The 27,642-nt window shown below is 48.2% G+C and overlaps 1 protein-coding gene across 1 annotated transcript in view; it reads left to right on the top strand.

The window, feature by feature from the left end:
• Nucleotides 1–27,642, top strand: part of LOC144117161 (phosrestin-2-like) — a 451,116-nt gene that overhangs the window by 402,948 nt on the left and 20,526 nt on the right. The window contains exon 6 of the mRNA XM_077651226.1: nucleotides 1,209–1,476. Within this exon, the coding sequence (XP_077507352.1) occupies nucleotides 1,209–1,476 (268 nt within the window). The remainder of the gene's footprint in view (nucleotides 1–1,208; nucleotides 1,477–27,642) is intronic.

Below are 27,642 nucleotides of genomic sequence, written 5' to 3'. Positions count from 1 at the left end.
TGCTTAAGTTGAATTTGCGTAGTTTCGTGAAAGGTTATGCGTTAAGCAGCAATGTTACTTGCGCACAAGTAGCGACAAAATTAATCGAAATACGCTTTCTTGTTCTGATTGCGCTTGTGTCCGGTGTATTTCAAAACTTGAGGAGCCATATAAGTTCGCTAAAAACTGTCGCGCTAACAAACTCACACAAAGCCATGGTATATATATATATATATATATATATATATATATATATATATATATATATATATATATATATATATATATATATATATATATATATATATAATCTTAAATGTCACGCTTCAGTGCACTTCAATCTCAAAACCGTGTTCTATTTACACCCGGGGTCATTGTACTGCATTGTGTGTGTACATGTGAGCCGCATGAACTTTTTTTTTTCATGTGTCATTACCAGCTGCCTTTTTTTTTCGCCACTGAGTGTATTTTATGCTCCGGTACTTCCTTCTCATTTTCTGCCCATTTCTTTCGTGAACCGTGTGCTCGCATGCCATGTAATTTTATATAAGTTTTGTCTATAATTATGTTTTATTTTATTAGCTGCTGTTTTCTTTTGTGGTTTGTGTGTGTATATATATATATATATTACTCTACTTTTTGATTGCCAACTTGTCAAGAAACTTAAAGAGGGACAGCGCAAATACAGGACGAAGAGAGGAACGTACAACATACGAATGTGTTCCTCTCTTCGGCCTGTGTTTGCGCTGTTCCCTTTTAAGCAATGCTAAACAAACTAGCCCCGCAACAACACCCTCGTGATCGTCGAAAAGCTTGTTGCGTAGCTGTTCATCTGCTCTCCTCCCCTTGTGTCTAACGAACAAATAAAAAGTGCATGAGCAGACAGTTTTTCCCTTCTTCAGTCTTACAGCATGTTGAATACTGCGTGCGAGTCTGGTGTTGAACCAAATTTAATGTCTCTGAGCGCCCCGAAGTAATCAAGTACGCGTTGATGGAAGCGTTGAATTCCGGCGAAGTGCGCACCTGTAATGCCTGCCCGCGACCGTAATGGCATTCCAGTGCCGAGCAGGTGCGGCTTCTTTGTCCAACCAGTTCAATCCCCAGTGTGCCGCGCAACCTCAGTGGTCCGCTGATAATTCCGCTGGTCTTAACGAAACCAGCACGCTTCCCGGCTTCCAGTCGGCGGCACACGCTCGCAGCGACGTGCGGCTTCTTCCCCCTTGTCGCAGGTTTACCCAGAGCCCAGTGCCTCGTCAGCGAGCGGCGCCGACGGCGGCGGGCCAGCGGCGAACCGCGCGTCGGGCTGCGATGGCAGCAGCGGGACACTCGAGGAGCTGACGCCGCTGCAGCGCAACCTGCTCAAGAAGTTGGGTGGCGACGCGTACCCGCTGACGCTGCGCATCTCACCGCAGGCGCCGCCTTCGGTGCGCCTGCACCCGGCCAGGCCGTACCAGGGGAGCCCCCTCGGTGTCTCCTACGACCTCAGGGTGTTCATCGGTCAGTGCGCCGCAAGCGAGGGTTCTTCCAGGGTGTCCCACGTGATTTGCTCTTGACACTAAAAGAGACAAAGCGGGGACTCCTGAGTAGAGTTAAACTGAAGCACTACTATCACTCGCCATGAGCGAATGGCAGGGCTTTTGTGAGATCCTTATTAATTGCCTCACATTAACAAATAACCTCTCCAACTGTTGCTGAAGATAGCTTTAAGCCTTCTATGTGGATGTTGCGTGGCGTCAAAGGAAGCCACGATAAGCGCAGGTTTCGAAAATTCAGTCTTGCTCCGAGCTTCTATCATTTTACTTTTCACTATCCTCCCCCACAAAGTGCAGCCCGCATGATGGCGGCCGCACCAGTCTATGCGCGTCAAAGCTACAAGTAAGCGAGCGCCACCAGGCCAGGGAATATTCAGGGCAGGCGTTCACATCTTGGACATTTTGTCATTCGTGTACTCCACTCAAAGCGTGCAAAGACATTTCTTCGCAGTGAAGCGACTGTTAATAAAAGCTGCACCTCTCTGGGTTTGATTCTAGACAACATTCCAGCCGAAACATTCGCGATGAATTTAGCGACGAAGTAGTTATTTTAACGCGGCAGCAGTTCGAATACAGCCGCTTGTGCCATTTTATTGGCTGAAGCGAGACGGAAGGCGATTGAGCAGCTTGCACAGCGACATTAGGAAACCGCACAGCTCGAAAACTTCGCAAATGCCACGTCCGTACGTTCTCTAAATACAAGCGAAAACAGTTTAGTACTTTGCAGGCTGTCAGGCGAGAGGATAGGAGGACACAGCGCAGCATAGCGCACCGCCGGCTCAGAATAAAAGCAAAAAAAAAGGAAAGAGATGCGTTTTTATGATGTTTCCACTATTGGAAGAAAGTCGAAACGGGAAGGAAAAACAAAAAGAGTTCAAGCTTCGGGCAACCTTGGCTAAACATCCACCTTCTTTTCCGCGCTCGCTCACACGCACACACACATACAAGTAGACGGAACGATAACAAGCAAACTCAAGTTCAGGAACACGGACACTCGCAGACATCGACTTCCGCCCCCCGCGTTTGTTGAGCGCTGAAGTGCTGCACGATGTCCGGCGGGAGCACCTCCTCTGTACTAGACACATCTTCCCACGGGAGCACGGAAAGCGACTCTGTAGCGGTAGCGAGTCTCCAGGACGACCCGCGAATTCAGTCTAAAGAAAACAAGGGAGGCGTTCTTCGGTGAGGAGTTTCGTGTCGGTTTGCTTTTGTTCTGCTTATACTTTTATTTGGGATCCGCGGACTGGGACGTTTTTCTAACGGAGCGTAAGCATCGATGTCATGGCTTGTGCAGAACGAACCGGCTATGTCAGCAAAACGGGACTTTTAGGACAGAAGGCGTTTTCTTTTTTCATTGGCAAAAGTACCCCCCCCCCCCCCCCCGGTATGTTTAATTTACGAAGTTTCTCACGGACGCGAAGATTATTCTTGCTGGACTTTTTAAAATTTCAACATTTCACTCACTTCGGTGCAGCTGGAAGTTCGGAATTAACTAAAACTCGGGCCTTTTACCCTGTTGCTCAAAAACAAAGTGGGTAAAATAGAAAGGGACGCTGCAGCATCTCATGAGGTAGCAGGTGTGACCCTGTTCGCGGCGCGCCAGCATTCTGATGAAAGCGAAATGGGGAAATATTCATGCTGAAAAAAAAACAGCGCAAAAAAAACACAGAACAAAAGACTAGAGGAGAAACACGGCGCTGCTCGCAACTGAAAGGTTTAATACATGAGAGTGGCACACTTAAACACGCAAGAAATGCGCACGCGGGCAAAGGGGGCGCAAACCAAAGATTGCATCCGAACCGACAATCACCAGTTCCGTATATTGGTCTGTTTTTTTTAGCTGTTTTTTTTTGCAATGTGAATAAATTCCAAGTAGCCCAGTTTTCAGTCCTAGCGGAAATATTCCTGAACTTACATTTCAGTACACGTTAAACAACCACAGGTGATCGAAATTAATTAGGAGCCCTCAGCTAGACCTTGTGCCTCGTAGCCATGGCGCATGAATGGCGCGTAGAGTAGATTGAATACGTAAATAACTTTCAAACACAAGCTGGTTACAACAGTGCGCCAAAAATTACGCGTGGAGGAAACCGGAAAATGTTTCTTGTAAATGAATTAGCGAGTAACATAAAGGGGGGTATTTGTGCGCTTGCCTCTAGTCGCAAAAATGCGAAAACTCGTAAACATCCAGCAAGCAACCCACGAAAAGCGTTAGTGACTGGTGATTTATCAGAGACGCTGCCCAAACGGACTACCTATATTCAAAAAAAAAAACACCGAGAGAGACTGAGAGAACATCGTATAAAAAAAAGTGAATGTTTGCAACCATGCCATACTCTTTGGCAGATCTGATACATTACAGAGCTGCACTTCTTCATAGTTTTTATCGCATAGTTTTTTTTTTGTCAATTCATGTTATTCTTTGAGATTAGTTTTTGCTTCAGAAAAAAAAGCAAGCTCACCGCTGGATGGTCCCCTGTCACTTCAGTCTTAGAGCATAAACGCTTTCAATGCCTGCCTCTTTATGCAAGCGCGATGGCGCGCTAGAATCGCAGTTCTTTCCAACTGTTGTCTTTGATCCCATTTCTCTCCTCTAGAGAAAGGAACTTATCCAGGCAAAAAATTGGTTTGCCAAGTTTTTTTCCAACGCCTACCCAGGTTTGACACAGTACTGTTGCACTCTCACCCTGCTTTTGTTATCCGCTAGATTCGTTAAGAACGAGCCTACGAAACGTATACTCACGAAATGCCTGCCAATGTGTGCCTCTCGATTTGTGTCTTTACCGCCATTGCCCTTTTGTGTATTCACCTTTTGTTCGCGCAGCGTCAATTTACTCTCAGATTTCAGGCACACAGTAAAATCGGAACGAGAAAAGCTACCGTGCACAAGAGACGGCAATGCACTAAAGAAAAATGGTATTTTTGAACAAGCAGTACGATCGCCCATATGAGGTAATAGAATTAAGCTCAGCTGCGGTTACATCGCTAATTCATAGGAAAACGTGTAGCCCGAAAATAAATTACAGGGCTCTGCGTTCTAAAGGCCCCACAGGATTGATTTGGCCTACACTGTACGCCAGGGTTCCAAATAAATTTGGATAATTTTCTGAAAATGCTAAGGTATCTAGGAATTTAAAGTACCGTTGGCCCATTTATTCGAGGACTGCAGCTTCTGACGATGCTGCAGCCTAGAGCAAATTTGTGTCGCAGAGCTCAGAGACCATCTGCTACAGCAGAGGGCAAATGATGGAAATGGGCTATTCAAGCTGGTACCTGTCACCGCTACCAGCGCTACTTTTTTTAACGACGTCTAGCGGTCTGCCTTAGTTTTCTCTATACTGTATTTCTGGCTTGCGCTTGGAAACAATTTTATGCACTGAACAGCAGACTCAGTGACTCCTTCTCCGGGCCTCACGTTCTGCCTTGGTCGGTAGGCAATAAAGCGACACTTTACAGCAGTGTCTTTTTGATACCGTCACAAGAATTTAACTGTATAGTACCGAATATGCGCAAAATAAGACTCTAAGGCACTTCAGTGGCCGAAAATTTTGTCTTGAATCGAGATGATAAACGGTGCCTGAAAGGGTTAAAATACGTTCCCCCTTTTGGTGTAAAAAGGCTTGCTTAGCCTATTTAAACTCACAAATAAAGACAGTCACGACTAAAAAGGAATAAAACTGGAGCCTAGAAAGTAAAAAGCGAGCACTTTCATTAGCCAAAGGATTTGACCGTCAGCTATTAAATAAATAACAAAGAGTGACGAAATAGAACAAGGACTGGTCATCCCTCCGGGTACGCTTCTTTTTGGGTAGGTCCAATCAAGTTCAAGCTCATCGCTGTTATAGCGGAGTCGTGCTTGTCTCAGCGGTCAACCCCAGCGTGACTTTGTCCCTGTCGCAGTCGCCACCATTGGCTAGCCAGTGCTGATTGCAGCAGCCGCGTAGGACGGCTCCTGAGAGGGAATGTGCAGTCAGGGCCGAAATGAGGCAACCGATGTTCTGCCCATCTTTCTTTTGTTTTCTTCCTCCCTCGCTGTCGCTGACCGCAGTGGCCGGCTGAAGTCTCACGACGACAGGAAATGAGGAGGGAGCCAGGCACAGACCAATCATTGCGCAAGGCGAGAACGGGAAATGAAAGAAACTCGTTTTTAGCGCACAAGAACAGCGGGCCGTCGACGCTAAAGAGAGGAGCGGGCGGGACCACCAGAACGGGTGGGGTGAGGGGGAGATAAGCCGTTTAACTGAATGAAACGTGAGATATGAGTGGAAGCTCATGGTCTTGACTGCTAGCAGAAACAGGGATGAGCGTCGGAATCAACACTCGCGTGTGACCGCCGTGTGGCAACTTTGAGTGTAGGCAACACCGCTTTCGCTGGCGGGAAAGTGGCTGAGAGAAGGGGTTCCCGTCAAAACCAAGAATCGCTGCAACAGATTTCGTGCCACGTTCATAACAATATGCGCAATGCAATATGTGCGATGCGCAGTAAGATATTCAGGAAATTCCTTCTATGAAGCAAAACAGGGTATCACGAGGCGCAGTGATCTCGCATCTTACGCGCCTCCTTGCTAAGCCTCTTTTTTTAATTTTGTTTAGGGGTGAGGGGATGGGGTGAGAGTGATGTTAGGGATTATTCGTTAGGGAGGGGATTTGCGCATGTAGCATGTCGAGAAAAGGGTAGAACTAGCGAGCGAATTTTACCTGTCCGGCCGTCGTTGATGAGCGCATGAAGAATCAGAAAAACCGATCCCAGCAGATCACCTACAACGTTCGCCGACGACATGCGCACAGCACGGCCGACTGACTGTTTGTGTTCAACCTAGAAGTGAAGATCTCACCGTAGAGCGGGCACCCTCTGTTAGTTAAATCTATTGCGCCAGCAGTTCAAGCCACACGGGCGTCGCAGCCGCGCTTTCAAATTAAAGTAAATTGTTACAAACGGCGTCATGCCCTTTGTGACGACGGGCGCCCCGCAGGGGCAGATTATAGTCGGAGTGTAAGCCGCGATTGCTTGGCCACATTTCGCTATGTTCTCGTGTTTTTTTTTTCTGGAACCAGCTATAGCGCTACGTGACTCCTGAGGCGTATTGCCTGCTCTTGCAAGGCCCCTACGTTTGCTCGAGCTTGCCAAGCATCAAACAGAAAAGTTGACTGCATCGCCATCTCGTGGCGATCGCGGTGCGTGCCGGTCAGTGGATGGACCCGCTTCGAACTGTGCCTGCTCCTTTGATCTTTTCCGTCGGCAAGGGACTGGGTAGGAGCGCGCGTGTGCCGTTCAAGCTGGCGAGAAAAATACGGCTCCACCACCTGATGACACAAGCCCCGAATGAACGGTAACTGCCGGATGTTCAGGCATCCTTGTACGGGTAGCAACTATTCACTTTTTACTTTATGCTGGGCGCAAGGAAGTGACGCTGCAAAAGCAGCGCACTAAAAGAGGAACCGAAACTGATGAGCCACATAAGCTTGTCAAAGAGGCATCGGCGCATGTCAGGGCCGCCACTTACAGCCCAGCGCCGAGCGAAAACACCCAACTCGGCGCCAAAGCAGCATCCCGTGGTGCTTTCCGTTCCGTAAGCGGGAGAACACACAGCTTCACTGCCGCACGTGGCAAAATCGTCTTCCTGCCGACAGTTCGCTTTGAAGGCTTGCGAAAACACGCTGCTTCGGAACAGTGCGGCGAAGGTCACCTAAATTTGTCCTCTGTGACGCCAAGAGAGACAAGATTCCAAAAGCAGTTTTGGCCGAAAATGGGCACCGAATCATGTATACGCCCGATACAACGTCCCTTTGATCACGGCCGTAGCCATTGGTCCCGCAAATGGACCGCGACCTTTGTAGCGGGCAGGCACGCGCTGACAAGTCCGACTCGGACTGTTTCTTTAGCGGAAAGATTCTTCCGGGACGCACCGGAAACATCCAATTTCCGGCTCTGGTCCACCGGCGCCTCGTGCCTCGCCGGGCGCCCTGCTTTTGAACACACTGCGGAGGCGCGGCGAAAAGACAACCCGTAGCGTGCCATGCTCGACGTATTGTGCGGCTGAATGTTGTCTGGCCTCCAAACGCAAGCCTAATTCGTTCGAAGCAGCGGTACCTTGTACGCGTCTCAAAACAGAGGGGCGGAGAACGAGACTAAAGGACGCAGCCTTTTTCAATGTGCAAAGCACGAAGCTTCGTAGCACGCTACGTCAGTTAAAGTTTAGATTGGCCGCGTTAGAGCCACGGCTAGCGCACCGTGCTGGGCGAACAAATAAAAATAAGAAAACATGGTGATTGGGGTGGTCTTCTGCTTCTGATTAACTTTCATTCGTAGTAACCGCTGCAGCAAGGACGATCTGAGCAACTAAGGCAACCTCGAACAAACCACGCTGCCACTCGTGCTTTAATTCATGTGCTGTTTTGTAGCGATAGCTACATTACGCTAGCATTTCGAGCCTTCAGCGTGGCGGCGCCGTGGCTGGTCACGAGGTTGGTCACGTGGGGCGGAGCAGCTGCCGGCGGCGCGGCGCGCCGGCGAAACCAAGTTGGGGGGGGGGGGGGGGGGGAGTGAAGAGGGAGAGAGAGAGAGTGAATCCACGTCCAAAGACGAAGATGAAGAAGGAACGCCCAGGCGAAACGGAGCGGCGAAAGACTGACTTTGCAATTCGACTGAGCGAGTTCCACTCGGCCAGCTGTGGCTATCGCGTCACTCCAGGCTTAACCAGAGCTTAACCACAGTCAATCTTTTCTTGTTCATTTATCCCATATTTCTATGGTTGTCACGGTTCCTTTCCTGACGCGTTATTTCGCTTCTCAGCTGTGTATTGCTCATGGCGCCGGACTTTATATCAGGGAGGGGACTACCCTTAGCAAGAAAAGGCTGTGCTAAAATGCATTTCAAACACATTTATTAATTTCATATTTATTTCGCATTTATTTGTCCCTATGTTCAAACTGCAGTATGAATGCATTCTAAGTATGCTACGAGTACTATTCTGTACATTCTTACAAATGCATCAAAAATGCATTTTCTGTCCGTTTAGTGTATTTATTATGCATTAAAAATATACTACAAATACACGTAAATACATTAAAAATATACTAAAAATATACAATTAACCCTTGAAAAATGTGCTAAAAATATACACTAAATACATTAAAAGCATACTAAAAATATACATTAAATATATTGCTCTACAATAAAAATACACTAAAAATATACAATTCATACATTAAAGATACATTCACTTCGGCTCGGCTTACAAAAGGATGGCTAGTCGAATTCACCGGATAATACTGAGCAATGTTGTCAACAGCAGAAGTAATGACCGAACAGGTTATAAGCATCAGGAGACAGACAATCCCAGCTAAAACACGTTGTCATCAAGAAGTCTATGCCCATGCAAGGTCACGTGACGGTACCTGAACGGGAAAGATGTCGCCACGCAGGAAATGCCTACGGAAAGTGACGTCAGCAAACACGAACTCCTCCGTCAAGCCTAATACTTGGCTTGGCTTATATATACCCCTCGTGAGCGGACACATTATCTTGCGCGGAGAGGCGCTTTTTGCGCAAAGACTGTGGGCCCCCAAATTGCCGCACAAGCGTCGGAGTGGTCGCGTTCGAATCTGCGGTCTATCTAGAACCGAATCGTTAGTCGTAACTTGCGTCAGGCATCGGTCAGGACTCGAACTGTCAACCAACAATTACATGAGCGTCTATGGGAGTCGGTCGGCCCTGCCAGTCGGGGTCCTTTTCGCTGGCATGTTCGGGCCCGGAGGCGCGCATGGCGCCCTTGCTGGTATAATGCTATCACGCTGTCCAGGTTTAATTTAAATAAGCGGTGATTGCCTTTCTGCTAGAAGTTAACATAAACGAATGGACGAAAAGGGAGACATTTCACTGTTCCCGGAAACGTGATTTCGAGCACTAGGTTGTTCCACGGCAGCTTTAAGTGTGCTGAAAATATGCTGACGCGGACTACTCATTTGTTACAGTTGAAGTATACCACGCACGAAATAATGGGTATTTACGGAAGTACACTTTGAATGCATTGCCAAAATGTCATTTCCCGAAACGCGATTTTGAACACTAACTGTCCAACGGCAGCTTTAAGTGTTCTGAAAATGCGTTTACGCGGACAGCTGGTTCGTTAGAATTGAAGTGTACTTTGATTGAATTAATGCTGTATTTGCGAAATTAGACTTTCAATACACTGCCAACATGCAAAGGCCATTTCCCGAAACGCGATTTCGAGCACTAACTGTCCAACGGCAGCTTGAAGTGGGCTGAAAATGCGTTTACGCGGACAGCTCGTTCGTTAGAATTGAAGTGTACTTTGGATGAATTAATGCCGTATTTGCGAAATTAGACTTTCAATACATTGCCAACATGCAAAGGCCATTTCCCGAAACGCGATTTCAAGCACCAACTGTCCAATGGCAGCTTGAAGTGTGCTGAAAATGCGTTTACGCGGACAGCTCGTTCGTTAGAATTGAAGTGTACTTTGGATGAAATAATGCCGTATTTGCGAAATTAGACTTTCAATATACTGCCAACATGCAAAGGCCATTTCCCGAAACGCGATTTCGAGCACTAACTGTCCAACGGCAGCTTGAAGTGTGCTGAAAATGCGTTTACGCGGACAGCTCGTTCGTTAGAATTGAAGTGTACTTTGGAGGAATTAATGCCGTATTTGCGAAATTAGACTTTCAATACATCGCCAACATGTAAAGGCCATTTCCCGAAACGCGATTTCGAGCACTAAATGTCCAACGGCAGCTTGAAGTGTGCTGAAAATGCGTTTACGCGGACAGCTCATTCGTTAGAATTGAAGTGTACTTTGGATGAATTAATGCCGTATTTGCGAAATTAGACTTTCAATACATTGCCAACATGCAAAGGCCATTTCCCGAAACGCGATTTCGAGCACTAACTGTCCAACGGCAGCTTGAAGTGTGCTGAAAATGCGTTTACGCGGACAGCTCGTTCGTTAGAATTGAAGTGTACTTTGGATGAATTAATGCCGTATTTGCGAAATTAGACATTCAATACATTGCCAACATGCAATGGCCATTTCCCGAAACGCGATTTCAAGCACCAACTGTCCAACGGCAGCTTGAAGTGTGCTGAAAATGCGTTTACGCGGACAGCTCGTTCGTTAGAATTGAAGTGTACTTTGGATGAATTAATGCCGTATTTGCGAAATTAGACTTTCAGTACATTGCCAACATGCAAAGGCCATTTCCAGAAACGCATTTAGTAGCACTAGGTTGTTCTACGGCAGACAAACTGTGCTTCAAATATGTTTAAAAGGACAGCCCGTTTGTTAAAATTGAAGTGTACTTGAGACGAATTGATTTCATATTGCAGCGGGTAGACGACGACGACGACATTGAGCGAGTGAACGAGTGGACGAGGAAGAAGACGAGAACTCATCTCTGGCTGTGTTCTGAGTGCCGCCCGTAGCTGTCCATTCGTTTTTGTAAATAACTGTAAATATATTCTTTCCCGCAACATATTTGGTGGAGGTGCGGCTTTCCTCTACGCCTACCGAAGACGGAGCTCCGCAGCGGCCGCCAGCTGACTTCGCTCACCATGACCCAAGACACCTCCCAGCAAACATCACAATCGGCAATGCCATCGCTCGTTCTTTCTTCCCCTCGTGACCCTAGGACATTTTCTGGCACCGACAACGTTGACGTGGACGACTGGATCAACATGTATGAACGCGTGAGTACGTACAACCGCTGGGATCCGACTCTTATGCTCGCGAATGTCATCTTCTATCTAAAAGACACCGCCCGCGTCTGGTACGAGACTCACGAAGATGATTTGACCAGCTGGGACGTCTGCAAGCAGAAACTGCGCGAGCTGTTTGGACGGCCGCTCGGCCGAACACTCGCCGCTAAGAGGGAGCTTGCGTCCAGAGCTCAAACGTCTACGGAATCCTGTTTCCTACATTCAGGACGTGTTGGCCCTCTGCCACAAAGTTGACAATAACATGCCCGAATCTGACAAAGTGGGTCACGTGTTGAAGGGGATCGCCGACGACGCCTTCAGCCTGCTCATTTGCAAGAACTGCACTACAGTCGACGGCATTATTAAGGAATGTCGCCGCTTCGAGGAAGCTAAAAGCAGACGTATTAGTCAGCCGTACACACGCCTCCCCAACACGGCTGCGACTTCCTCATGTGAAGACCTGCTGCACCGGCAAACTCCTGCGCCTCCAGAAAATGTGACCCGCATCATTCGACGCGAACTCGAAGCTATGTCCCCTTCCTCCCTGCCTCTACGTGATGGCGACAACCACTTGCCCACCATCTCGATGGTACAAGCCGTCGTCCGTCAAGAGCTTGCAAACCTTGGTCTCCAGCCCGTCAGCCCTGTGCGTCCTTCATCACCACTCGACATCACTGCGATTGCTCCTGAACGACCTTCCTACTTCGCTCCACGTCGCCGTAACCCTAACGACTGGCGGACACCCGACGACAGACCCATTTGTTTCCTCTGCCACCGCATTGGCCACATCTCCCGTCACTGTCGCAATTATTGGTCTCGTCGTAGCACATACAGTCATCTAAGCTCTCACCGCAACGATGACCAGCCCCGCCACTTCACGCCCCCTCCAGCCCAGCAGAGTGCTACCGTTGACGGCCAGATTTCCCGCTCCAGCCGCTCCCCGTCCCCCCTGCGTCGGCAGTCTCGTTCGCCCCTACGCCGTCGCTCCTTTCCTGGCCCCTACGGACGCACGCAAGCGGAAAACTAGACGCTGCAGTGTCTGGAGGTGATGCTGCTGTACAGCCCCAGTCCCAAAATCCTCGCTTAGCCCTTCGCGCACACCAAAATTTGCTCGCTATTCATGTCGATGGAGTCCCTGGGAGAGCCCTGATCGACACGGGCGCGCACGTGTCCGTCATGAGTTCCACCCTACGACGCCGCCTCAGAAAAGTACTGACCCCTGCACCCACAGCCGTTCTCCGCGTTGCCGACGGCGGAACGCCTCCTGTGGTTGGACTATGCACAGCCCGTGTGACCATATCCGGCCGCCATACATCCGTTCTATTCTCTGTCCTGGACCAGTGCCCTCATGACGTCATTCTTGGCCTCGACTTCCTGTCTGAGCATTCAGCCCTCATCAACTGCGCCACCAGTGTTGTCCAGCTTGACCTTCCTCTTTCTGCTGAGTCGCCGTCCCCAATTGTACCTCGTCTTTGTGCTGTCGACTTTGTCCGTCTACCGCCTCAAGCCGCAACTTGCATTTCTTTCTCATCTGTTCCCCCTGTCCCTGATGGCCCCTACGTAGTCACTCCAGACCTTGACGTTGCCCTCACGCGAAGTATTGCGCTTGCGCACACTGTCTTTACAATGTCGGCAAACCGTGCGTACCTTCCGGTTCTGAACTTTGGCTCGTCTATCCAACCGCTCCCGCAAGGCATCTCACTCGCCACGCTGTGCCCTGCTGCCGAATGTGTCATATCAGTGGTGGACAGCTGCTTACCTTCCACTAATCAATGCCTGTTGCCTGCGGCAACATCGCCAGAGAAACCAACGGATGACTACGCCGACATGATCTGTTCTGACCTACCAGCGATGCAAGCTCACGGTCTTAGGTGCCTCTTATCATCTTTTCGCGACATCTTCGACTTTGATGCCCGTGTTTTGACTCGTACCTCTGTGGTTACGCATCGGATAAACACCGGTGATGCCGCTCCTCTCCACAGACGTCCGTACCGCGTGTCCAGCGCTGAACGCACCGTCATAAATCAAGAGGTCGATAAGATGCTCGCAAAAGACATCATCGAGCCCTCGTCAAGCGCTTGGGCTTCTCCAGTTGTACTGGTAAAAAAAAAAAGACGGCAGCTGGCGCGTCTGCGTTGATTACCGGCACCTAAACCGCATCACAAAAAAAGACGTATATCCTCTCCCGAGGATCAATGATGCATTAGATTGCCTCCACGGCGCCAAATATTTCTCTTCAATTGATCTTCGATCGTGGTACTGGCAAATTGCCGTAGATGAAAAGGACCGTTAAAAGACCGCCTTCGTGACGTCTGATGGCTTATACCAATTGTCATGCCATTCGGACTCTGTAACGCGCCGGCTACCTTTGAACGAATGATGGACTCCCTTCTTCGCGGCTTTAAGTGGTCTACCTGCCTCCGCTACCTAGACGATGTTGTGGTTTTCTCGCCTACTTTTGCCACGCACCTCGAACGCCTCTCCAGTATTTTGACAGTGTTTCGTAACGCCGGACTCCAGCTGAACTCATCGAAATGCAAATTCGGTCGCCGCCAACTCACTATTCTCGGACACCTGGTTGATGCTTCTGGTGTACGGCCAGATCCAGTCAAAATTCAAGCCGTGAAGGAGTTTCCTCTTCCTAGGTCGTCGAAAGCTGTGCGCAGGTTTGTCGGCTTGTTCTCGTATTTTCGACGTTTTATCAAAGATTTCGCCGGCATCGCTCGCCCCCTCACCGACCTTCTTAAGAACGACACCCCCTTTATCTGGGGCCCTGCTCAAGAAAACTCATTTTCCTCCCTCGTTCATTTGCTAACCTCTGCGCCCATCTTAGCCCATTTTGACCCGTCGTCTCCCACGGAGATTCGCACCGACGCCTCCGGATATGGGATCGGTGCCGTGCTAGCCCAACGTCAACAGGGCCAAGATCGCGTCATCGCTTATGCCAGCCGCCTACTTTCCGCCGCAGAGCAAAATTGCTCCATTACTGAGCGCGAGTGTCTCGCTTTTGTCTGGGCTGTCGCTAAATTCCGCCCGTACCTGTTCGGCCGCTCATTCACTGTCGTCACTGATCACCACGCTCTCTGTTGGCTGTCTTCACTAAAAGATCCCACTGGTCGCCTTGGTCGCTGGGCTTTGCGCCTTCAAGAGTATTCATACTCTGTCGTGTACAAGTCCGGTCGTCACCACCAGGATGCTTACTGTTTATCCCGATACCCTGTGGAGCCACCTGACCTCGAAGACGCTGAGACCCTACCCTGCCTCTTAGCTATCACTTCTCTCACCGATATCGCCAACGAACAGCGCAACGACTCATCTTTACAACCTATCTTTGATGGCCTCCGCTCTGCAAACCGATCTCCGTTTCTGCACCTTTATGTGCTCCAGAATGGCATTTTGTATCGCGCAACCTACGCTCCGACGGTCCTCCGCTGCTCCTAGTCATACCCCAACATCTACGTTCTTCTGTCCTTGAGGAATTGCACGATCTGCCGACAGCCGGCCACCTTGGCGTGTCCCGCACGTACGCTCGAGTGCGGCACCGCTTCTTTTGGCCTGGTCTGTATCGTTCCGTCAAGCGTTACGTTGCCGCTTGCGACCTGTGTCAACGCCGAAAAAGGCCCTCCACTTTGCCTGCCGGTCTTCTACAACCCATCGACGTACCTCCGGAACCTTTTCACCGTGTTGGCCTCTACCTTCTTGGTCCTTTTCCCACGTCCCTCTCCGGTAACAAGTGGATCGCTGTCGCAACTGATTATACGACTCGGTACACCATTACGCGTGCTTTGCCCACCAGCTGCGCTACCGATGTCGCCGATTTTCTTCTCCAAGACGTAATTCTTCACCATGGCGCCCCTCGTCAACTGCTCACCGACCGCGGTCGTTATTTTCTGTCCAGAGTGATTGATGACATTCTTCGTTCGTGTGCCACGCAGCACCAGCTCGCGACAGCTTACCATCCACAAACCAACGGGCTTACGGAACGGTTCAACCGCACGCTCACCGATATGTTAGCAATGTACGTCTCACCGGACCACCGCGATTGGGACGCAGCCTTGCCTTATGTGACATTTGCGTAAAACTCTTCACGGCATGACACAACAGGATATTCCCCTTTCTAACTTTTGTTTGGTAGGCACCCCCTATTGCCTTTGGACACACTCATGCCGCCTTCTTCAGTCCCCATCACTGCTTACGCTCAGGACGCCATCGCCCAGGCCACGCTGGCTCGCCAGATAGCCCGTAGTCGGCTCCGTGCCTCTCAAGCTTCCCAGAAGTCCGCCTACGACCGCCGGCACCGGGCCGTCGAATATCACCCCGGATCACTCGTCCTTCTCTGGACGCCGTCGCGCAGCGTCGGTCCTCTCCGAGAAGCTCCTTTCTCACTACCGTGGCCCTTACCATGTGGTGCGCCGAGTCACCGACGTGAACTATGAAACTGCTCCCCTTGCGTCCTCGCCATCGTCCTCTGGCCCCTCTACCGACGTCGTCCATGTATGCCGCCTCAAACCTTATCACGACGCTCCTACGCCACCACTCTAACGCCGAGACGGCGTTTCATCAGCCGGGGGTCCTGCAGCGGGTAGACGACGACGACGACATTGAGCGAGTGAACGAGTGGACGAGGAAGAAGACGAGAACTCATCTCTGGCTGTGTTCTGAGTGCCGCCCGTAGCTGTCCATTCGTTTTTGTAAATAACTGTAAATATATTCTTTCCCGCAACAATATTTACGAAAGTACACTTTTAATACATTGACAAGATGCTAAAACCGTACACATATTTTTTCACGTGTTTGAAACGTGCTCGAAACACGCTTCAAGTGACGTATACTACGAATGCATGAACATAGCCTCCTCTAGAGGAGGCTATGGCATGAATTTCATATTTACGGAAATACACTTTTAATATATTGACAAGATGCTAAAACCGCATTCATATTTTTTCACGTAATTGAAACATGCTCGAAACACGCTTTAAATGAGGTACACTTCGAATGCATTAATTTCATATTTACGAAAGTACACATGTAATATACTGACAAGGTGCTATAACCGCATTCATATTTTTTTCACATATTTGAAATGTGCTCGAAGCATGTTTTAAGCGACGTCTTTTTGGAAAATTTTAAGAATATATTTCGAATACTAAGCATAAAGTTTCAGGAACCTATTTCCGGTATATTTTAAGAGCATTCATGAATACAAAATATGTTTAAAATACATTATAAATATCTCGAAGTATATTCCGAACGTATTAGTTTTCGCCAAGGGTAGCATTATTTGCTACCTACCAGTGCTGGCGTCACAGGAAGCAGCTGCAAGCGGCACGAGGTTACAAGAATCAGTCGAGAGCAAAAATCTTCACAAATTTTGTCCCGCGTTGTCTTCATTCGTGACATGCCTTGCGTCTGCTGAAATCCACGGTTGCCATGGGGACGCGCGTGGGTCGTACGCAGCCGGGGAGAGTAAAAAGGAAACCTTTTTGATCGGTTTACGCCGACTGGCCGCTTAGCAGCGTCCGTGTACCCCGAGATCTTGTCCGCCGAGAAGAATGGCCGGAGTACAGCCAAGTGCCCGCTGATACAGACGGAGACCTTCACATCGAAGACGCAACTCGCCGGGAAAATTTCGTTGATCGGTGAGGGCGGTGAGTAGAGAAACCTGGAAAAATAAAAAAGAAATAGCCGTTCTCGTAAACTGCGCCAGCCTGATCACATGTCTGTAAACGTCTGCAGCTTTGAGTCTCAACCGTGGATTGTTGCGCAGCCTCCGGCGTGGACAGAAACGGCAAGTTAGTCTTACCTCCTTTTCGTTATGCATGCGTGCGCGCACGTGTCAGTTGCTGTTCGCGCTGACCAATAAGAAGTAAATATTGGCACCAGGGACAGTGCGTGAAAAACAACCGATTTCATTTAGAGAGCTCATCCGGGACTAAATGCGGAGGAAAAATTCGCTGCACTATTTAATAATATTATTTGGCCATCACCGCATGTGTTATGCAAGGTGTTTTATTTCATTTCTCAGTTCAGGCTTCGGCCCGAGCTGCAGCGATAACAATGGCTCCGTTCGACGTTCTAATTAGCCCTGCAAAGATATAATTATTATACTGCTATTCAACAGTCACACGTGGATGCAAAATACAAAATAACTGCGCTCCAAACACGCGGTGACGAAAAAGCTGAGAGAAAATAAAGACGGCGTTGCACGCCTCCAGCAGCTGAAAGGCTCAGCTGCCGCGAAACAGCGATCTCACGGACTACAGCTTGCGCTACGATCGATTTCGCCATCACCATGCGATCCTCGTCGCAGCAAAGCCCCTCGGAGCTGGAGCGCCTTCCTGATACGATGGAGAAGGCCAGGATGTTGTACAGAGCTTCTTGACTCTTTCGCCGCCGAAAATCGAACTCTGCACCAGGAGCCACTATCCTGCTGAATGCCGAACGAATGAATGCCGATCCGTCAACTGACCCCATCCCTTGTTCCTCCGTTTGTTCTCTTGCCGCAAACCAAGCTCCTGGTAGCACCACAAGACTCGTTTCGCCCGCGATGATGCCTCGTCGCGAACAAGCCCGCGCCAACTTTGATACCTTGTTTGTTTGCGCAGCAACGCACGTTCATGATGGAAAAGAACTAACGGCACGCATGGAAGGCCAGCTTTGTTTAGTTCGTCGCGTCTCCGGTCCGGCAACACATGCGCACACGTGGGGACGCCCGGCGTCTGGATGTGTGGAACGTCCTTAATGCACTGACATGCGAGAAAGCGAGCAAAACAAAACCTAAATGCAGTTGGGGAGCAGGTTCTGAGTATATTGCGTGACATTTGAGTGCCAAAGAAAGCGAAGGGAAAGGAGTGTCTAGTAGCACCCTGAAAGCACTGCGGTCGTTTTTGTTCCTTCCTACGCGAAAAACAAAAAAGGAGACATCGTTTTGCTGCAGCCTTTCAAGACGAAACGCAGTAACTCTAAGCGCCGCCTGCACACAAATAACGGTATTTTTAAAAGAAGGCCGCAAATAAAGGACAGGACACGGCGACACTACCAGCGCGAACGAGGACAAAAATCTTAAATGTACGTACGCAGCTCCCAGCGTTGGAACGCTAAAGCCTTGATGCGGTTGGCAACCTTGTGTGGGCTGAGAGCAATATCTCCGAGGTCCTAGTTCTCAACGCTGTGTGCGTGTGGTCACGTGCACGATACTCGCTTTGCTGCCAGACTTTCTCGTAATTAATTCAGCACGGGCACGAAAAGGCGTCCAAATACTCGCAGTTCTAGCCTCCCTTCACCAGTGCGCTGGCAACCAACATAGCATTACACTTAACCTATTTGTTCAGCGTTGCCTCACGGACAGGGCGATCTTTTTTAGCACGTGCACTACAGTGGGTGTCTCTTTCATCCGTGCTTTCTTTCTCACCGTTGGCTCTCGCGCTCTTTCTCTATCAGAGTGTGTAGCTAGAAAGCGCCTTATAAATAGAAATTAAACGGCTGCAGAAAAGAGAAGACTAGCTTGAGCCATCCGCTGAGTAAATTGCTTTGTTGGGATGTGAACCAGAGAACAGACCCGGCAAGAGTCCGCAAATCAAAAAAGGATTTGTGGTAACGATGGTGAGGAATTTCCCTCTGTCACTCTCGCTGTTTTTCTCTTCAGCTGAAAATTTCAAGTGTAACGAACAAACTTTACCTTGTTTTTCGTGGCTGTTACTTGCCGAGTTCTTCTGAAAGCGCGCAATATTCGGCCCGGCAACTGCATCTCTAATTCCGCCCGTTATTTATGCGAAAGAATGGATGCTGCTTCCTTTTTCATGCACCCTTGATCGTATTGAATTAACGCTATTCTTTGCTATGTTCGGTTTTTGCTGGTCTTGAGGCCGCACTAAGAGGCAGGCGTATTGCAGTTGTGCTATCGCTATTGATTCTCGCAAGGCCAAATCAGCTAACGTATTTCGGCGCTATGGTGACGATATGTTGTCTTTACATTTAAACGTATATTGGTGCAAAGAGAGCTGCACGCGCATGCCTATCTCTAGGCTCATTAGTAAAAAAAAAAGTATTGCTTCAATAGCTCGATAGCAGGTGGCAGAAGCCGAGGCGAGCACAAAGTGAGCATAGCGCACCTCGTACGGCGGACCGTGCTCCGTGCTCTACGCGATTTTCCACTTACGCAACATAATTGCCAGATTAGGAGGATAGAGTTATTGAAATCCATCCCGCTTTTCTGGCGGGCTCTCTTTTCGGAGAATTCGTTTCGAATGAAAAATAATAAGCGCTTAGCGGGGCTTAAATTCCCAGACTCCTGCGCGCGAAGAAGCCAAAATTATAAGACGAGAGGATGCGCCACCGCTGTTTTTTCTCGTCTTGTTTTAATAAATTTTATTTTTTATTTTGTATCTTATTTGCTTCGCAAAGACATCGTAGCGAAGGCCGCGCGGTCTTCGGGGAAATTCGCGCGCGTGCGAGAGGCCGCATCTTTGACGACTGCGTAGTGGTTATCATTACCATCGGCTGGAGCGAGCGGTATGTGGAGAGCGGCCGAAATCAAAGCATGAAGCATATAAACATGTGCAAGAGTGGCGTGCGTACACAAAGACAGCAGGAGAAGGCGGGATTTCTCGATGCAGGTAATTGCAGTCGCTTCTCCGATCGCATGCGCTCGGCTAATGAATCATCAACAAACTGGAATTCATTCGCAACTCTCGCATTATGAGAACGAGACAAGGGAATTTCTGCCTCACCACGGCAGCAAAGTGAAACTTTTGTGTTTCTAGCTGCGACTAAAATGCGCGATGAATATGAGGAAAAAAAAGTGCATGCTTATAGTGATAAAGCGGGCTTCATCTTTTCTGAACGCGCTATGCAGTGTCAGTCGAACCTAGAACACGATAATTGCATTTCGTGCTGCAGGTACAACATTCATTTTTTATGCGTTTGGAAGCAGAGATGTGTGACTAATAATTGCGACAGATAGGACGCTGCTTCTTTTTTCATGCACCCTTGTTCGTATTGAAGTAACGCTATCATTTGCTATAGTCGGTTTTTGCTGGTCTTGAGGCTGCACAAAGAGGCAGGCGTATTGCAGTTGTGTTATCGCTATGGATCCTCGCAAGGCCAAATCAGCTAACGTATTTCGGCGCTATGGTGACGATATGTTGTCTCAGAAGTCTGATTGAAATAGAATAAAAGTTTGGTCATCTTCCTAAAGAGACTAAGTAATAGAGGACTTCCATAGACTTGTGGTCGCTGATTACAAAAATCCCGCCTGAATGTGGGTTTCGCCAGCATATTACCTAAAGAAATGTGCTGTGAAGCTTTTACCACATAGTACACTGCTGAGGTCAAGAGGGTTTCATGGTTGCCAGCTACGCTGTGACATCACGGCGGCGGATCTGAGTACCTTAACAAGGAACAGTCGTTGCGTCGTGCCTCCGGAATTGTTGCTTAAACGAGTAGCCGTGGAATGCATTGGAACCTACAAATGTTTCGGAGGAATGAAGGTATTCAAGTAACAGCTATATATGACAACCTTCCGCAGAATATCAGCACTTTCTCTTGACATTAGTCTTAGCTAGGACGTATACGCGCTGCGAAAGAAAAAAACAAAGAGGAAAATATCTTGGTTCTGGTCCTCTATAATCAGTGGTAAAACAAGGCTTTAAGCTTAACTCTGAACAAAACCGAATGCACGGACGTCCAAAGCTATGCCTACAGCCGGTCGTTACTAGAAGCGAACTTTTTACAGACAGTCCGCGTGGAGGAGGTTGAAACGTGAAACTATTCGCTGCTTGCTTAGTAATTCCACCTCGATCGCGCGCAGACTCCGCAGTTTCGCTGTGGTAAGAACGTCGCTGCCACCGCGTTTCGCGGTGTGTGTGTGTGTGTGTGTGTGTGTGTGTGTGTGTGTGTGTGTGTGTGTGTGTGTGTGTGTGTGTGTGTGTGTGTGTGTGTGTGTGTGTGTGTGTGTGTGTGTGTGTGTGTGTGTGTGTGTGTGTGTGTGTGTGTGTGTGTGTGTGTGTGTGTGTGTGTGTGTGTGTGTGTGTGTGTGTGTGTGTGTGTGTGTGTGTGTGTGTGTGTGTGTGTGTGTGTGTGTGTGTGTGTGTGTGTGTGTGTGTGTGTGTGTGTGTGTGTGTGTGTGTGTGTGTGTGTGTGTGTGTGTGTGTGTGTGTGTGTGTGTGTGTGTGTGTGTGTGTGTGTGTGTGTGTGTGTGTGTGTGTGTGTGTGTGTGTGTGTGTGTGTGTGTGTGTGTGTGTGTGTGTGTGTGTGTGTGTGTGTGTGTGTGTGTGTGTGTGTGTGTGTGTGTGTGTGTGTGTGTGTGTGTGTGTGTGTGTGTGTGTGTGTGTGTGTGTGTGTGTGTGTGTGTGTGTGTGTGTGTGTGTGTGTGTGTGTGTGTGTGTGTGTGTGTGCGTGCGCGCGCGCGCGCAACACTTTGTGCTCGCTGACGTGCCTGTCATATTGCGATCTGCCAAAATACGGGCACACAACCTTGGAATGAAAGACGAAACCGTCGTTTTACTGGCTACATACGGGGCTCCCTAAGAGAGCCGAGTAATTGTGCTCTGGGCTGCCCCTTGCGCTTTTCGGTCGATTTCATCGCGGTTCGCATTCGTGTACGTGAGCCAGTGGTCCTTGTCCATTTCCTAGATTCCATGCGCATATACGCCCCCGAGTTGGCTGTGTTTTGAGCATGCTTCACTCGTTATACGTGCGTAATGAATGCGCGCGCACGACGTTTCAAAGCAAATTAAAGTAGACTGTCGCTGCCGCCGAGAAATGGATGAATGTAATGCGAACGCAAGTCGGGTGGATTCTCAACGTTGGGAAAGTACGGGACTGTACCTGCACGCTCGTCTTTTCTTATCCGATAGCTATTAAATGGTGCCGACTTCACTTGTGCTCATGTTCTATAGGCTCCCTTTCCCCTGAGTCTACGGCACGTTGAAGAAAATTCTGGTGGCAGTCGCCGTTTTGTAAACGTTTTGGTCGAATTGCAATCGTTCCTAAAAATGAAGAATTTCGTACGCGCGGTAGCAATCTACTGAGGTGATAGTTTTGTCTGGCCGCACTTGTCATTTAGCATTGCTCGTCCATTTAGAGCGAGCAGAATGCTGCAGTAAGAGTCCAAACTCTTATTCGGGGCCGCGAGATCTCTTTAGCGAAACCTCTTTGCCGTATCAGACCGAAAGCAAAGGGCTACCTAAATATGACGTGGCGCCAGCGATTTCGGACGCGGCAGCATGCTTAATGCGGCGAGCACGTTAACTGAAGCAAAGGGTGACTTCTACACTTTGCTACAGCGACTCTAGGCCTGGCAGACTGCCATATGGCATTTAGTAGAAATGAAAATTTACTTTGTCTAGAAGGCGTGGCACTAGCTGCCCAAAACAGGCAGTCTCGTCCTTACTGCGCCCCTACCTCCACTTCCTCGAAGGGGCCCGCAACTTCGCGCCGTATTCGCCTGCCCACGGGTATTCGTTTCCTGTTCCTTTTGCACAGGTGACTTTCAGTAGCTGCGCCAGTGTTTCCTGCTAAAAGCACTAAATGCCGCGCGTAGTGGCCCCAAGAGGTCTGCCTTGATACCGACAACGCAGACGTATTCCCCCAAACTATCCGTCTAGGTAGACTTACGCACGCCAGCGGTGCGCGCGATACAGCGCACTGCTTTGACGTCACCGAGAATTGTCGCCCTGGCCCAAATTGCAAAGTTATGCTGTACCTGCGTAGTGAGCGAAAGTGAGTTCGCTATCCTCAGTACTTATGCTCATCTAACAAAAAACGAACGGGGAGGAAACCAGTGGGACGAGCATAAAAGGCAAACAAGCCGTTGTCGCAACTGTTTTAACCTCGTTAGACCCGAGAAAAATTTCGGCCTGCCAGCGTTAATCCAAATACATATCTCAAGCCTCGGCCGTACCGTGAACGTACACACAAACTCTGGCAGTCGTAGGTCCAACAGTTCATTCCTTATAAGTTTTCTCTATGCTCTCTGCTATAGGCTTCTCGGCCTAAGCAAACGTCCAACAGTGTTTTATGGCGTATATTCAGCTAAATGCATGCTTAACAAAATACGTATTTAAATAAAAATCACAAGTACAGGAAAAACCACAGACTTGGGAGCTCTTTTGCCGCTAGGAGCAGAAATTTTTTAGACAAATCAACAAACTTGGAAGGCTGCTCAGAGCACGCTTATCGTTTTACACTTGACAAGCTGACCACGTGAAATCAAAATGAGTGCTCTAAGACTTCCAATGGCACTTAGGCTGCGGGGCTGATGCGTTTCTTTTAAGAATTCCGTAAAAGACAAATGTGCATTTTAATGTAACAGGGGTCTGGCGAGGTTAAAATTATTCTTCCTTTCCCCGCGTGTGGCATTGCTTGTAAGCAATACGAGGCATCAGGCTGTTGCGTTCGCTTTTTTTTTTCTTCGACCGTAGTCGCGCCTAGAGTAGTGAGGTTCGTAAGACTCTTTCTGTGAACAGATTTTTCCGTACGCCACTTGTGATCGTCACGATATTTTCAACTACATGAAATAAGTTCTATGAAAAAATAGGTCTACAACTGCGGGCTAAAGCATAATTGTCCCTTCAACGTTAACCTAGTCACACAAAAGAATTCAACTGTGCCGTGAACCGAGAACATTCGAAATTGCAAAGGTGATGATTCAAATACTCCGATACGCGTCACTGCGCCTATTTGTTTCAGAAACTTCGCGAACATTTTGCCCGAATGCAGTAAAAAGAGAGCTTATTAAGGACAGTACTGACTCTGCAGCTGTATTGCAACGCAAGCCGTAACAAATTGCTCCAGGGCTAATTCCAGAGAAGTAAGCATCGACGGAATCGAAAGGCTAATTCACAGAAATTGGGTTTCAGGCTATATATATGTTAGAGCAATTTTTCTGACGATGTGCGCACTGCAGCAGTTGTGCCTCGATGCCCTTCCTTTCTCGAGTCTATCCGCCTACCAAGATTCGGTGTAGCGACAGGGCTTTGGGCTGACGCAGCATTTGAGGCAGAAATAAAAGGAGGAAAGGGTGAAATCAGTACTCTTACCTCGAAGAAAAGGAATAGGGTTTTTTTTTCCCCATGGGCGACTCCCCTAATTTTATGAGACAAATCTTCAGGGGACTTGTGCGTATTTGTACAGTCGGAGACCACATAGGAAACAGATTTTAAAAAGCTATTGCTGGGTTTTTTTAAGCAAACAAACAATTTTCCGGTGGACTCTAAGTTAATAAAATGTTCTTACCCTTAGCGTCTTTACAAGAATTTGTGAATCTCTTTTCATTTGTGGCTGGCGTGCGTTTGTAGCCTCTGGTTTCAGACGTAGCTATCGTAGTGCATGCCTGTTTTTGAAGGTTGGTGCGCTCAGAGTTCGTTCAAAAAGAAAAGTAACTGCGGCGCTCTTAGCAGGTTTTTATGCCGTTGCTCTTTTAAGTGCATAGTGGTATCCTACAATCGCGTCAAATGGCACCGACAATCTGAGACAATACATGATTGAATATACATTACCACGACATCTGGTAACATACAAAAAGAACGCAAGCTCCAAAATCCGCATGAGTGTCGAAAACACGCAACCATGTTTTCCTAGCAGCATATGATCGAAATTCTAAGCGCGCGAGTTGAAATAAATTTCATCGAAGGAAGTTTTCGCTAGCTTTTCCCGAAGCTCGCTCGACGTAGCACCGGCGGCTTACTTTTCAACGAGAGTGCATCGCAAGACTTCTATGAAAGGCAACCGTCGCTCAATATATTGCCATTTGTTTACAGAGCCTTCGAGTAACATGGCAAAAAAAGAACTGGGATCAAAATTACAATCGTATCAACTGATGCGAAAGCTCCTGCCCATCACATACGTTCTACTATCTCTTCTTTTTTATTTTCTCGTGAAATAAAAAGCTCAAACCCGTCCAATGATGGAGGTGCTTATTCTAAAGAACGAATTCTCACCAAGTTTTGGATTCAGGACGCGATCGCTTCAAAAATGTTTATTTAATGCGTACATCCTGGGTTAAAAACAACACTGCTCAGTGGTGCGCAAGCCAGGCAGGGTTTCTTCAGTTTACATGCTGCTTGGAGCTGGGTGCTTAAATTCTTAGTATTTATTTTTAACTACTATAACCACATTTTAATGTTACTTTCCTGTTGTTGCCTTTGTCTTTTATTTGTAAATTGGCCTAGCCAGCAACGCAAGAACCGCGGGACAACTGAAAGAAGGGCAGGCGCCACAGAGTGCTAAATAAAAAGGCATGTTTTATGAAAAAAAAAACGACATCGATTGTGCAAAGCCCAGCCAAATGTTTATTAGATGGCGCTCAGTAAGTTCTAAGCCTGACATAGAAGTGAGACCATTTGGACCAAATTTTTTTTTAGTCCATCGATCCAAACGTTGATACAAGTCACATATTGCTTCCCAAATTCTATGGTTGTTGAATATTTAAAAAAAAAACAGCATTCCTGATCCCATAATGACTTGAAAAATTGTCACATGTCTATCAACCACACACTTCACCTTTGACTCAGCAGCACAGTTCCTCAGTGGTGATTTCATCGCTGGCACGGGTCCTGGATTGTCTCAAAGAGACTCCCTGCAGTACCTTAAAACATAGCTACTGGCCTTCTCACCGTCGCGTATGACTGTTGCACTGCCCCAGTACGCACACAACGTGCAACCATGAAAGCCTCTCCGCACTGCTCCCGCTTTGGTAAAAAATGAAACCATGACAGTGCTTGACACCGCCCTTCGCTTGACCTGCTGTCGCCTAGCGAGAATGATAGTGGTGTCGCACGAGATCAGTGAGAAAGATGATACGCAGAACCTGTACTTATACCTTGAATAAGATTGTACCATGCATGCCACTTTCCAAAGCCGTAACTCACTTGCATCATGATCAGCCTTAGAACTTATTCAATACCCTTCGTACCAGAAGGAGGTAGCATTAAAGCGGGAAGGTGCTCGAATATAAGCGCCGTCTCGTTATCTGCTGCTTCCGCTTGCAGAAGGTGTTGATAGTCTCAGGCGTATCCACTTGCGGGACACGTCACTCCTCAAATCTCGGGATAAAGCTCCTCTTGCGACTCATCGTCCGCGCGAGTGCGCCAAGGAGTGCTGTGTGTGAATTATCTGTTTAGATTAACCATTAATACTTCGACGTTAAAAGTAGCTGAAAGCTGTCGCTCTGGCTTACGGAAGGGCAGTTATTTGAACTTTCTCGAGGGCAGTTATTTGAACTTTCTCGATACCAGGAAGCTCAAGCAACTAGGGCATTCACAGCGGCGGTTCCCATTCGTCTGAACCAAAGGCAAGCTCGAAAGTAATACAAGCTAAAGTGCCGTCTCGTGGAGGGCGACAGAAAATGTAAAAAAATAAGCATGTCCTTTTCTTTTATGTCTCCTTTGCGCAGATTCCGGTACAGAAAGACGGAGATATACAGCGACAGACCTCTCTTTCGCTTCCTGGAGATGTGGCTTTTTTTCACAAACCCAAGAATGCGGCAGAGCACGCTTTACAAAAAAAAATGATGTGGAAAAGCGGGAACGGTGTCGAAAATTCTACGCCGAAAGAACATTTGGCAAGTCACTGTCACCAAGGTAGCTACAAAATAGCAGCGACGTAAAAAAGCTTCATACAGCAGAAGTCTAAGTTAACGCACAGAACAGCACAAAAAGACAGCTCACGAATATCGCTTGCTTAGCTATGAAAGCGAGTCATTAGAGTGCGTGAATGAAACAAAAACTTTACATAGAATGGGTACCACCGTTACTCGTAGAGAAGGCGAAGCAGAGTTAGATGAAAAGCGAGAGGCGCAACGGTAATGCGTACGGAAATAAATCACGAAATAAACCACGGGAGATCCGCGCTCCGCTTTCCAAAACACTGTGCACCGAAAAGAAACAGGCTTGCGGTGTCCTCCATTGTAGGGCCTGCAAACAGACCGTAACAAGACGCGAGGAACAAACGCAGGGAAGTGTTAGCGGCATGAATTCGCCCCGCGAATAAATCTGTGAAAAACTGAAGTGAGGCTCTTTGCGACTAAACTAAGTGGTGGCTCCCAGCTGCGTGAAAACAAAGAGCGCCACTCACGAAGTGAATGCAGTATGGAAATGCAAAAGGGCTTAACAGCGAACAGACTGGCAAAGCGGAGTCGGCAGCCAACTGTCGGTTGTTTAAAGATGTTATTGTCCTCCAAGAGCGGTGTTTCGTTTCAGAGAAATGACCAGTTCTTAAGTATATTGAATATAAGCGTAAGGGAAGGGATTAATGAGGGAGTGAAAGAATAAAGGAAGAAAGAGGCGCCGTAGCGAAGGGATCCGGAATAAGTTCGACAACCTGGGGATCTTCTACTTGCACTGACATCGCACAGCACACGGGCGCCTTAGCGTTTTTCCTCCATAAAAACTCAGCTGCCGCGGTTCGAACCCG

The sequence above is a fragment of the Amblyomma americanum genome, chromosome 1 (assembly GCF_052857255.1).
Source record: "Amblyomma americanum isolate KBUSLIRL-KWMA chromosome 1, ASM5285725v1, whole genome shotgun sequence".
NCBI classification, from domain to species: domain Eukaryota; kingdom Metazoa; phylum Arthropoda; class Arachnida; order Ixodida; family Ixodidae; genus Amblyomma; species Amblyomma americanum.
This window is presented reverse-complemented; position numbering and strand designations above follow the sequence as displayed.